Here is an 11,606-nt window from a genome sequence, read left to right as displayed (position 1 = left end):
CAGCCCCTCAATCTTTATCTCCTTTCTTTAAGGTCGGAAGTTAAATCAGAAATCTCTCTCTCTCTCTTCTCTCTCTCTCTGGGTTTTTGCATCTGTTTGTTTTGGATTTTGGTTTTGTATGGCATATTCACTGTTTTTATGAATTGGGTCTTTCAATCTTTCTTTCTTTTTTGAATGGTTTTGTGTCATAATTGAGGAGGAGAAGATGAGAGAGCACCGGTTAAGATAGTGTGGACATATCCAACGTAGGCCTTTGGATGCTCCGGTGAGAAGAGGCGACTCGTGCCAAATTGATGGAGTAAAAAGAGGTAGTAGGGGTAGACCGAAAACAACTTGGGTAGAAACAGTGAGGAAAGACTTGATAGCTAGGAATATAACAGAGAACATGACCTTCGATAGGATAGAATGGAAGAAAATGATCCACGTAGAAGAACCCAACTAGAACCAGGATTAGAGCCGGGTAGATTCCTTTTACCTTTTTTATGATTTTTTTCTAAAGGATTCATTTAGCCGACCCCAACTAGTTTGGGAGAAAGGCTTTGTTGAGTTGAGTAGAATGGTTTTGGGTCCTTTGAATCTGTTTGTTTTGGATTTTGAGCATCAATTGTGAGACTCAAAATTTGTTGAAAACCAAATTACAACCAAAGCTGGGGCAATGCAAATAAACCAAGAATTAATGGAATATTGTAGAAATTCAAAATTTATTACAGAAAAAATTGCTAACAAAATCCAAATCTCCTTGGAGTTGCTCAAAAAGTGCCCTCACTATTTCATGGGTGCAAATTCTTCCCCCCCCCATGGCGCTTCGATATCTCTTGATGAAATGTTTGATTGGATGGATCGGTTTTCTTGGTCCTTTCATCATGTTCGCCGCTTTGCAAATCATGTAGTAGACCGGTTTTCTTGGTCCTTTCATCATGTTCGCCGCTTTGCAAATCATGTAGTAGACCGTCTTGCAAAAGAGGGTGTCTCAAAGGAAGCCATTGCTCTCTTTGATTCTCTTACCCCATAGCACTCTCTTTTTGATGTATTCTGTTTCTTTTCTTTTGTTTATGCTTTGTACCTTGACCATCTCGGTCGTCTTTCTTCTTTTCAATAAAATTGGCTGCAATTCCAAAACAAAGGGCGTTTTTCTATCATGAAAAAGCCAGCCACGAAATGGCATTCCGCGAAATTGCCTAGTAGATCCCAATTTTTTAATATATAATTATATTATCACATAAAAGAATTAAAATAAGCCGAATCCATGAATTCATTTTATTGTTCTTTTTTTTAGTATAGCCAAATCAGACAATGATACCTGTGTCGGATTCCGACACCAGTATCCAAGTTTTTCATGATTATAAATGCCAAAAAATATTGAATTTGGAGATGTGGGTTTTGCATGATGATCTGGGTGGAGGCTGCCTCAAATAAATAAATTCATCCTTGCAAAACTGAAGGTATAGATCATATAACTGCATCCCCATCCTATGGATGTGGAACAGTCAAAGCAGCTAAATCCATAACCATCATAGACATTTCAATTTGTGCACACCAGATTGATTGCAAATAATGGAAAAACTGTAAGGTCATTGTACAAAATCTTTAGGTGAGATTTGTGATATTTATTCAGGTGAAATTTGGACTGTTTACATGGATTCTTAAATCTTCAGATTTAAGATTCTAGATTGTATTGGGGTTGTTCACCTCGATGATAACAATCCCAGGATAAGTTGTTCTTGGGATTGACTATCCTGCCTAGATAAGCAGTTCCATGGTTTTTACATTTTAAATGGTTCTGGCAGTATTTTATCCAAGCTTTTTTTTTTTTTTCAAGCAGCAAACAGAAAAACAGAGGATAGCAAGTCTATCCAAGAATAAATAAACTGGGCTGTGTGTTCAGCCTCACAGTCCAGTCTGAGGGAGAATAAAGGAAATTCAAATCCATAAAATCCATTAAAAGATAAGGATGCCACAGATACACAGGGATACCAAATCAATCAAGAATCAAATCAATCCTTTTTAGATCAGCAGAGTGTAGCTAGAATCATTCTATTTTATCCTATTTCTAATTGGGGATTATGTCTGTTTTTTGAGAAGTTTCTATCAAGGGAAAAACTCTCTTGTATATTTCTGTATCTGCCCTTTCGCCTTACACAGTAAATGGGTGGTGTTTGCTAAGATGAAATTTCAATCATGTATAAACAAAAGAAATCTAAATTATAATATAGAGGAGTATACAGAAGGATTCTTTCCCAAAGAGTTCTACCTAAAACCAAAATTCTCCGTAGCTAGTCAGCTTTACAAATCAGAAAAGATAACTTCCTCAGAACCTCTAGCTAAGAGCGACCCATAAGGAAGAAAAATAGCTAACCAAGATTCTTACATGGATGTACATTCTATATCAAAAAAAAAATTTCACAGTATTGGACCTTTTACCTCAAACTACATGCAATTTTTCTAAATACTGTATAAATCTGTGTATATCCTCTCGTCGCGCATTAGATTGCTCCAGTCTAGCATGGGTCTCGTCAGCCGCACGCTGAGCTTCTTTTAGCTTTGCTTTGATCCTCGCCGCTTCTGCTTGAACCTTTGCCAACTCTACTTTTAGTCGCTCTACTTCACAAGGCTGTCTCATAACCTCAGCTTCCTCTTGGCACATTTGTAAATACTCCGTGTCCCGTCTTTCCTTCTCTTCTTGTGCCACTGCCACAATCCCTCGCAATACACGAATGAACTTTAGTTTCGCCATTACTAGCCCCACGTCAAAACCAGCTTCTAGAAGCACATGTGCTTTGTCTTCCACACCCTTTACTTCCTCCATGGATGCCTTGTTCCCCATCTTAGCCGCTGCCACACATACGGCAATGAATTGATGCCACAACCCATACTCTGCTATTTTTCTTTGCCATACCGAAACCTTGGGCGTCTCCAAGTTTTTGAAATGTGGCTGTTGGACCCACACTTCAAAGATCGCGTATTGGTTCTGCACATTTTCCTTCTCGATTACTTGTATAAACTTCCCAGAACTATACCATTGTTCTAGTTGTTGACTCTGGTGCACCCATTCCCTCTCCAATGGAAGACACTTATCACATAACTGCAACTGATCACACCAATGTTCAATAAAGCTCACCGAGCCCTCCTCTAAGACCTTCGAATGTCTCGAATTGTGAGCCACACCTTCTACCGATGGTGGGTCCTTTCTTGATTCCGAATGATTAACGCTCAGAGAACTATTCTCCTCACCCTCTATTTTATCCTTATCATGCACCGAAGAAGACACTGAACCCGAACGTGTAGGGGTAGCATCTTGGGCTCCAGTTCTTTCACAACTTACATTGTAATGAGGTCTCCCCCATCCTCTAGTAACCTTGGCTTGCATTGTAGGAAAAGAGCAACTGCTCCATCTCTCTTCTTGGGCTCTACTTCTCTCAAGAGTCGAATTGACATTACGATCAGACCGCCTAAATCCTCCATTAGTTTCATCATGCACTTTTGAAGAAACCCAAGGAGCCCATCCTCCATTACACTCGTTGTGCACTTCCGAAGAAACCGAAGGAGTCCTTCCTCTAATACCCTTGTCCCACAATCTAGTAGAAACCCAAGGAGTCCATCTACCATTGCCCTTATCCCGCACTTCAGAAGAAACCCAACAGTCCCAATTAGTATTTTGGGCCCCAATTCTTTTGGGGTCATGCTTCTCCCGTCCATAATTTATGTCTTTGGATTTATCCATGGAGGCATTTTGAGGACAATGGATCCCTTCTTCTTGCACTGGTTCTTCAAATCCTTTAGCATTCACTGAGGCGCTCTTTGGGATGCTGTTAGAAACCCAAAGAGTCCATCCACCATTGTCCTTATCCCGCACTTCGGAAGAAACCCAACGGTCCCAGTTAGTATTTTGGGCCCCAATTCTTTTGTGGTCATGCTTCTCCCATCCACCATTGTCCTTTTCCCGCACTTCAGGAGAAACCCAATGGTCCCAGTTAGTATTTTGGGCCCCAATTCTTTTGGGGTCATGCTTCTCCCATCCACCATTGCCCTTATCCCGCACTTCGGAAGAAACCCAACGGTCCCAGTTAGTATTTTGGGCCCCAATTCTTTTGGGGTCATGCTTCTCCCATCCACCATTGCCCTTATCCCACACTTCAGAAGAAACCCAACTGTCCCAATTAGTATTTTGGGCCCCAATTCTTTTGGGGTCATGCTTCTCCCATCCACCATTGTCCTTATTCCGCACTTCGGAAGAAACCCAACGGTCCCAGTTAGTGTTTTGGGCCCCATTTCTTTTGGGGTCATGCATCTCCTGTCCATAATTTATGTCCTTGTCCTTGTATCTATCCATGGTGACATTTTGAGGAGAATGGATCCCTTCTGCTTGCACTGGTTCTTCAGATCGTTTAGCATTTGCCGAGGTGCTCTTTGGGATGTTGTATTGAGGAACAACACTGTCACTGCCCTCTGAATCTCTAACAATCTTTGACGGCAGCCTCCTACAGTTTATTTCATACTGTGAGATGTCTCCAGATGTTTGGAGAGCATTCGCAGTGACATGCTTTTTTGCAATTCTGTTTTGGGGCATAGCACCAACACCACCATCTGAATCTCTATTCCTCTTGGACCCAACTATGGTTGGTTCCCCCTCCATATAGTTGTTTTTATCAGAAGGCCTCTGAAAATTCAAACGCTCTGAAAGCTTCCCTCTCACTTCCCTCTTTGCATCGAACACACAGCGTTTTACTCTATCACAAAGCACAAATGTTGCTTTATTGATGAATCCCAGAGCAGATTTAGCACCAGGTAATTCATCCTTTATTGGCTCTAGGAGGCGAGAGAGCTCCTCATACCGGCTTCTTACTGTGGCTTCATCGACAGGAGGAGTGAGCCGTAGAATGAAATACCAGTCTATCCCATATCCTGGGAAAGAAATCTCAGCAGAACAGAGTATGTCACAAACACACAGCATCTGAGAAACATTCTCCAACGATGGGAAAATCCGTTTTGCCTTGTGTAGCTTATCTCTTGCACCCTTGTAATCCCCACTTTTAATCATCTGTTCGGCCATTCTCTTGGCTCTGAGAGCATCTTCCTTGGTACAATCCATCTATTTCCCTCTCTTCAAATTCAAGTCTAAAGTACCTCAAATCTAATTCATCAAACTCGGCTGAGTTTCTTCTTTCCAATAACTAGTTCCAACTGGGTGTGTCTGCATTCCAGAGGAAAAAGGAAAAACAGTAATGAACTGGTTTAAAATATGGTCAGTTTAAAAGACAGTACAAGCATGAGAAGGCAGATAATCAGTAAAGGGGACATTCTCTTCGTTCCAACATATAACCACAGCTTGATCTCAGCATTTGAAGCTCATGACCAAGTTGAAAATATGGTCTTTAAGACCATAATCAGCAAAGCATGTAAAAGGAAAGATAATAAAATGAAAATAAAATAAAAATCATTCTAACATATAATCAGTAATCCCAACTGTCTCTTAGAAATTCTAGAGAGAAGGAACAAAGAGTCATGACCCATATGAAAATGTGATCTGTCAAAAAAAAGAAAGAAGTCGACCCCAATTGGATGGATCAATTATGTGGTGTTGTGATCATAAGAGCAAGGTAAGGGAGGTTGGGAGATACACGACCAAAGGGCCCATGTAGAGCTCCACTAAAATACAAACGTAACACCAAAATAAAAAGACTTTTATATATCAAAACAACTTACAAGAGATTTGGTATTCCTTTCCCTTTTTCCTTAGAATCTCTACACTTCTTCTCACCTGAACCTTTTATCCTTGAAAATTCTCTCTCAGCTTACAATCTCTACAAAAAACACTTCATACTTATAGACCAAAGACACTCTTAAAATAGGAAATACATTAAACATCATGTGGTAGTCCTCATGAATCCTTTAGGTATCCCAAGCAACATCATAGGAACTCTCCATTGACTCTTTGATAATCTAGCTTATTGTTACGAACCTGATTCGGTTTGCAACGGATTTGATCTTCTTAGAGGGAACATCTGCCTGTTGATCCACTTCGAGGGAAGGATCAATCCTCCTTTGTGCACACAACACACTTTCTGGAATAATATTCTTCACTGATTTAATAAAAGACTGCGTATATGTTATTTATAGAAAAAACCCTAATCCAGATAACCGTTATCTATGAGATTCCTACCTACTACACTAAACATCTAGAAAGCAAATCCGAAAATAACAAATAACTAAAGAGGTTTATTTCAACCAAGGCGGGACCCTTTTATGCACGTAACACCTAGACATTAAGAACTCCAGTTAACACGAAAGACTCACATTTTCCATACATGATAACTATCCCATAAGACTACAAAGAATTCCCACAAAACCATGCATATTGATTTTGATTTACAATTTCCAACATCTTTCTCACATGTTACCACAGATGCTAACAACTATTTTGGACTGCATTTAGTCCTTAAAGTTTGTTCAAAGATTGCTAGAATTCCCTAAATGCTAGCAACAGCCAGTCGGAAAAAGTGGTTAATAATGTATATGGTGCCATTATCAAAACAACAAAGTGCCGACTTCATAAGAGAAAATATACACAAACATGGCTTCGGTGGATTTCGAGATGCACAGACATGGAGGACCTAGGGTTTTCTCAAAACAATGATCAGTAATCAAGATTACTTATAAAAGATTTAAAAAAAAAAAGAAAAGAAGGGGGAAACAGAAAAAACTAAACTTACCGCCGGTGAGGGGAGGTATTTTATTCCGCCGTCCGGTGGCTTTCGTTAAAAAATCGTTTCTTAAGAAAACGAGAATGAGAAAGAAAAAAGAAATTGGAAGAAAAGATGAAGATGGAAAATAGAGAATGTGGGGAAGGTTTTAGTGGAGTATGGAAAATGGAAACATAGAGAGTGGCACTGTGGCAGTGAAGGTGAAATGGCAAAAATACCCCTGGATGCGTGCCAGGCTTGCCAAGATCTTCAGCCACGAGGGTAACGACCAGATCGCATGATAATTCAATATTCCTAAAATTTCGAACGAAAATAGGTTTTTTTTTTGTAGGTCTTGTTAAGAAAGTTTGGCCGTTGATGTTTGTCGGCTTAGATCGAGTGGTTGAAATCTTGTTTGGCATGAGAGTAGATGTTATTGCCTTGGCTAGAAAACGAGTAGGTTTTGTCAAGAAATAATGACCGTTGATATTTGTAGGCTTTGATCGAGTGATTAAATCTTGTTTGACGTGACTCTGTCTCTCTCTCTCACACACCCATAACTGAGGCCGAAGAGTGAGTTTGGTCGTGGGAAAATAGCTTTGGATTATGAGCAATTATCTAGGGACATGATACCATCACAACCATGCTTTAATAATTGCACAAACTAAGCTTGTCGTCTCATTTTGAAATTGGTTTGTACACTCTTTAAATAATAAACGACAAGATGGATCAGTGCAATTATCAAAACATTGGTGTGCTAATATAATTTCCCATTATCTAATAGGGAAATAATATATTCGCCTCATTTTTTTTTACTTGGGACAGCCCCCTCTAGTCTAAAAGAGTAGTGCCCCCACATGAAAGATACACTAGAGGAGGCTGTCCCAGGTTAAAAATAAAAATAAAAATGGGGGGCATATATCACTTACCTATTAATATCATAGCATGTTTTTTTCTAGAAAAAAGTATTGTATAAAAAATACACCCTACCTCATATAAACCCATTGTGCCAAGAAGCAATAGAGAGAAGTAGGAAAAGTTGTATAAACCTCTCTCCTAATTTTTGCCGAACCATGTGAAGTAGGAAAAGTTGTATAAACCTCTCTCCTAATTTTTGCCGAACCATGTGAAGTAGGAAAAGTTGTATAAACCTCTCTCCTAATTTTTGCCTAACCGATGTGGGACTCTCTTTTCAAAGCTACTTTACTTTCTTTTCCAAAAGCACCCACTTTTACAAGATGAAGCACTTTTCTTTGTAAACTCTTTTCAAAAGCTATTTTATTTTGAAAATACACTAACAAAGGCTGCGTACATCTAGTCCTCCCTAGACCACACAATAACGGGAGCCTCGTGCACTGGCCCACCCTTTTTTTTATGGGTTAGGCAGGGACCCCTAGCAGTTTATTTGATAAATAGAAAAATGACACAATAAGAGATACAAAACAACCCATGACTCAGACCATGCGAGAGATGGAAAACTAAGGCCTTAGCACATATGGGCGACAATCACTAGGCCTAAAAGATCTAAAAGCTCAACCCTTGTGAATTACATAATCAGCTAATTTGGTAGGGGTATATTGGGCTCTTTGTGAGCGTCCTGGCCAATTTTTCTTCTGAACGACCTGCCACGATTCATTTGATTTCTCAACTTCTGGGTTCTCTTCTTCACATTTATCCTCTTGCTCGGCTGGGATCAGGTAGACTTGATTACGGTCGTCCGCCCAGGAAACTTTCATTTTTTTGAGATTCTTTGGGACCATTTGTGTTTATCAGATCGCCTTCCTTATCTGAGGAGGATTCAAATGAGACATCTTCAGGGTCGGAATAGTCCTCTAATTCAGTGTCTTCCTCGCTCTCTATTCTTTCAATTTGTTGGAGCTTTAAATAATTTTCTTCTTGGTCCAGCTTCTCAAGGATGTTGAAGTTGTTCTCGGTGGGAATGCCAGTCTTTTGATGATTGCTCTCTTCTTCAAGATTTTCAAGGATGGAGTATAGGTTTGAAGAGGTTTCGGTAATTATACTTTCTGATTCACCTGGGGGAGGGCTATGAGAAGCTTCAGGACTTGTTTAACTACTGAATCAATTACATAACATAATCACAGAATCAGCTATAGATAAATTGAATCTGGTTAATGCTAAAAATATATGCTAAAATAGTCTATACACAAAAATAATGGCTACATTGATAATCTTATGTCGTTAAAATTTAATGCTCTTAAAATTAACTTAGCTAGCTATTGTTGCTTTCAAAACTGGGAAGATTTGCTAGTAATGGAATTGGCACCTGGGAACAAAATAGTCACCCATTTGCCTCATGGTCACCAATAATCTTTGCAAGAACATTCCCCACACTTAAGATGATGAAACCGACACGAATCCCTTATAACAATTTCGCGTCCTGTAATCTTGGAGACCAGTTTCATGAAATTATGACAATTGCCACAAATGCGGAGATTTTGAAAAACCAATATAGGAGCATTAGTCGGTGTTGATATAAGTCCAAAGGCAATTGCTAGCTTCTCGCTATGCTCAAGAAGTTGTTCATTTCGCTCCTCATGGAATGGATCATTTTCATGAAGGGCACATTCAACATAACCAGCTGAATGACTCAACTCTCCCAACTTGGAATAGATATCCTCTGTTTGGGGGTGATGCCTATCACCAACAATAAATCTGTGTACCTTGTCCTTGATCTTAATCCAACTACAACTGACCTCCTTTCTTACATCTCTTTCTACCATCTCCTTTCTAACAAATGCCGCCTCTTTCCATCTACCATTTGATGCATACAAGTTAAACAAAAGAACATGTGCAGCTGTATCCTTCGGGTCCAAACGAAGGAGGTTTTCTCCTGCCATTTTTCCAAGCTCGAGATTCCGATGAGTCCTGCACCCGCCTAATAGAATTTTCCATGTCATCTTATCGGGTTCAAATGGCATTGTTTTGATTAATTTGTATGCCTCTTCTAATCGACCTGCACGGCTATATATATCAACCATACAGTTGTAGTGATCAACAGTTGGTTCCACACCATAATCCCTATTCATTGAGTCCAAATAATCCCTTGCCTCTAAAACCAATCCTGAATGGCTACAAGCAGTGAGAAGGCAGACAAATGTAACAGAATTTGGTCTTAATCCTGAGTTTTTCATCTTCCTAAAGAACCCCAAGGCTTCTAAAGCATGACCATGGTAAGCACAACCAGCAATTATAGCAGTCCAAGCAACAATATCTGGTTTATCAATCGAATCAAATGCTCGAATTGCATAATCTAAGCTACCGGACCTCGAGTACATTGTAACCAATGCACTCTCCCCATAAAGATCAGAAACAAGTCCTCTCTTTATAGCATTACCATGTAATTGACTACCCATATTCAAATCAGCAAGGGCTGAACATGACTGAAAGAGACTAGTATATATGAATGAATTCAGAACCATACCTCTGCTACTCAAATACTTGAACATTCTAAGGGACTCCTCAAATTTACCAGTTTGCGAATACCCAGATATGATTGCACTCCAAGACACCTCATTAGGGTCAGAAATTCTCTCAAACGCACGGCGAGCCTCTTCGAGACTTCCACATTTGACGTAAAAATCCACCAATGGGGTTCCCACTGAAACATCTGATTCCATACCAAGCTTAACAATATAACCATGAATTTGCCTCCCAGTATACAAAGACTCTAACTCCGAACACGCCTTGAGAACGATCGAAAACACGAATTGATCTAAATGAACTCCCTCATATATCATTCTTCGGAACAGTGCTAAAGCTTCTTCTTGTTTCTCTGCGCGCGTATAGCCCACCAAAAGTTCAGTCCAAGATTCAACACCCTTTACCTCCATTCGATCAAAAACAAGCATAGAACTATCTAATGATCCGCATTTTATATACATTTTAGTAACTGAATTTTCAATCACAAAGCCAGTACTCAAACCAATTCGAACCACGTGAGAATGTAACTGCTTGCCTAGTTCTAGACCAGAAGGACTCGAAACCAACCGTATCAAACTAGTATAAATAGACAAATTTGGTTCGATTCCCGCCATTTTCATTTCGAAAAACACCCCAAAAGCTTCATTGAAAAGCCCATTTTGAGCATACCCAGAAACCATTATACCCCAAGAAGTCAAACTCTTTGTGGGCATTTCATCAAACAGTTTCTGTGCATCAGCTAAACTCTCACAATCTACGTACAATCTTAGAAGGCTATCTCCAAGAGACCCAGATAGATTTTCCATCGATCTTTTCATTTGATTATGTAAAAGCCTACCATCAGAAAGAGAATTCGCTTTTCGGCACGCTTCTAAAAGGGATTCATATGAATAACTGTTAACGGAAATACCGGCCGAGTCCATGGCGTTGAGAAATTCATGAGCTTCTTTGAATTTTCCTTGTTTGGATAGAGAAACCAGGTGTATGTTTTCGATCTGACCTCTTTGATTTTCTTGGGTTTTGATTGAAGGGGAGCGAGGATTCAAAGACACCCATGAAGGAATCCGAGTGAAATTTGAGAGTTTTGTGTTGGGATTTTTGTCTCGGATTATTTCAGAGAGGTTTGAAGGTGAGAAAGAAAGAGAGGCCATTGATAGAGAATTCGATCGACTAGAGATGCTTGATCATTTGACAAAATAAAAATCAGTCTATCTAGAATAAGAGAAAGGTTACTAATATTTGCACTACAATTTTTTTGTAGTTGCACAAACTCTGCTTGTCATTTCATTTTAGATTGGCTTTTGAGAGCTTTTAGGGAAGTGTTAATAACCTTGGACAGCTGTTTAATAATAAAAGATGAGATGAGTTAGTGCAATTATCAAAACATGGCAGTGCCGACATTAGCACAGGAGAAGCCAAGCAAAAAATTTCGATGGTTCAATGCCACTTCCTGACGTCAACCCACGCATATGTATGATATTCCCC

The 11,606-nt window shown here is 39.6% G+C and overlaps 2 protein-coding genes across 3 annotated transcripts; both read right to left on the bottom strand.

Moving 5' to 3' along the window:
* Window positions 1-2,181: 2,181 nt before the first annotated feature.
* LOC143847255 (uncharacterized) lies at window positions 2,182-6,860 on the bottom strand. The gene is made up of 2 exons (XM_077356023.1): window positions 6,711-6,860; window positions 2,182-5,191 (listed from the first exon to the last, which is right to left on the bottom strand). The coding sequence occupies exon 2, from the start codon at window positions 5,087-5,089 to the stop codon at window positions 2,423-2,425; it is 2,667 nt and encodes an 888-aa protein (XP_077212138.1). The 5' UTR covers window positions 5,090-5,191; window positions 6,711-6,860; the 3' UTR covers window positions 2,182-2,422.
* Window positions 6,861-8,153: 1,293 nt separating this feature from the next.
* Window positions 8,154-11,450, bottom strand: RARE1 (Pentatricopeptide repeat (PPR) superfamily protein). 2 transcript variants are annotated; one of them, XM_077353852.1, is made up of 2 exons: window positions 8,965-11,450; window positions 8,154-8,754 (listed from the first exon to the last, which is right to left on the bottom strand). In XM_077353852.1, exon 1 carries the CDS (start codon window positions 11,270-11,272, stop codon window positions 8,999-9,001), a length of 2,274 nt encoding a protein of 757 aa, XP_077209967.1. In that variant the 5' UTR covers window positions 11,273-11,450; the 3' UTR covers window positions 8,154-8,754; window positions 8,965-8,998. The 2 variants fall into 2 exon arrangements, with proteins under 2 accessions (XP_077209967.1, XP_077209968.1); XM_077353853.1 differs by having other exon boundaries at window positions 8,154-8,713.
* Window positions 11,451-11,606: the final 156 nt, after the last annotated feature.

Source organism: Tasmannia lanceolata, unplaced genomic scaffold, assembly GCF_043159265.1.
Source record: "Tasmannia lanceolata isolate RefF3 unplaced genomic scaffold, GAP_Taslan_0.1 ptg000015l, whole genome shotgun sequence".
Taxonomy (NCBI): Eukaryota; Viridiplantae; Streptophyta; class Magnoliopsida; order Canellales; family Winteraceae; genus Tasmannia; species Tasmannia lanceolata.
This window is presented reverse-complemented; position numbering and strand designations above follow the sequence as displayed.

Excerpts from the sequence above, each read along its gene's own strand:
- LOC143847255 (XM_077356023.1), bottom strand. The coding sequence starts at position 5,089 with ATGGATTGTACCAAGGAAGATGCTCTCAGAGCCAAGAGAATGGCCGAA.
- RARE1 (XM_077353852.1), bottom strand. The coding sequence starts at position 11,272 with ATGGCCTCTCTTTCTTTCTCACCTTCAAACCTCTCTGAAATAATCCGA.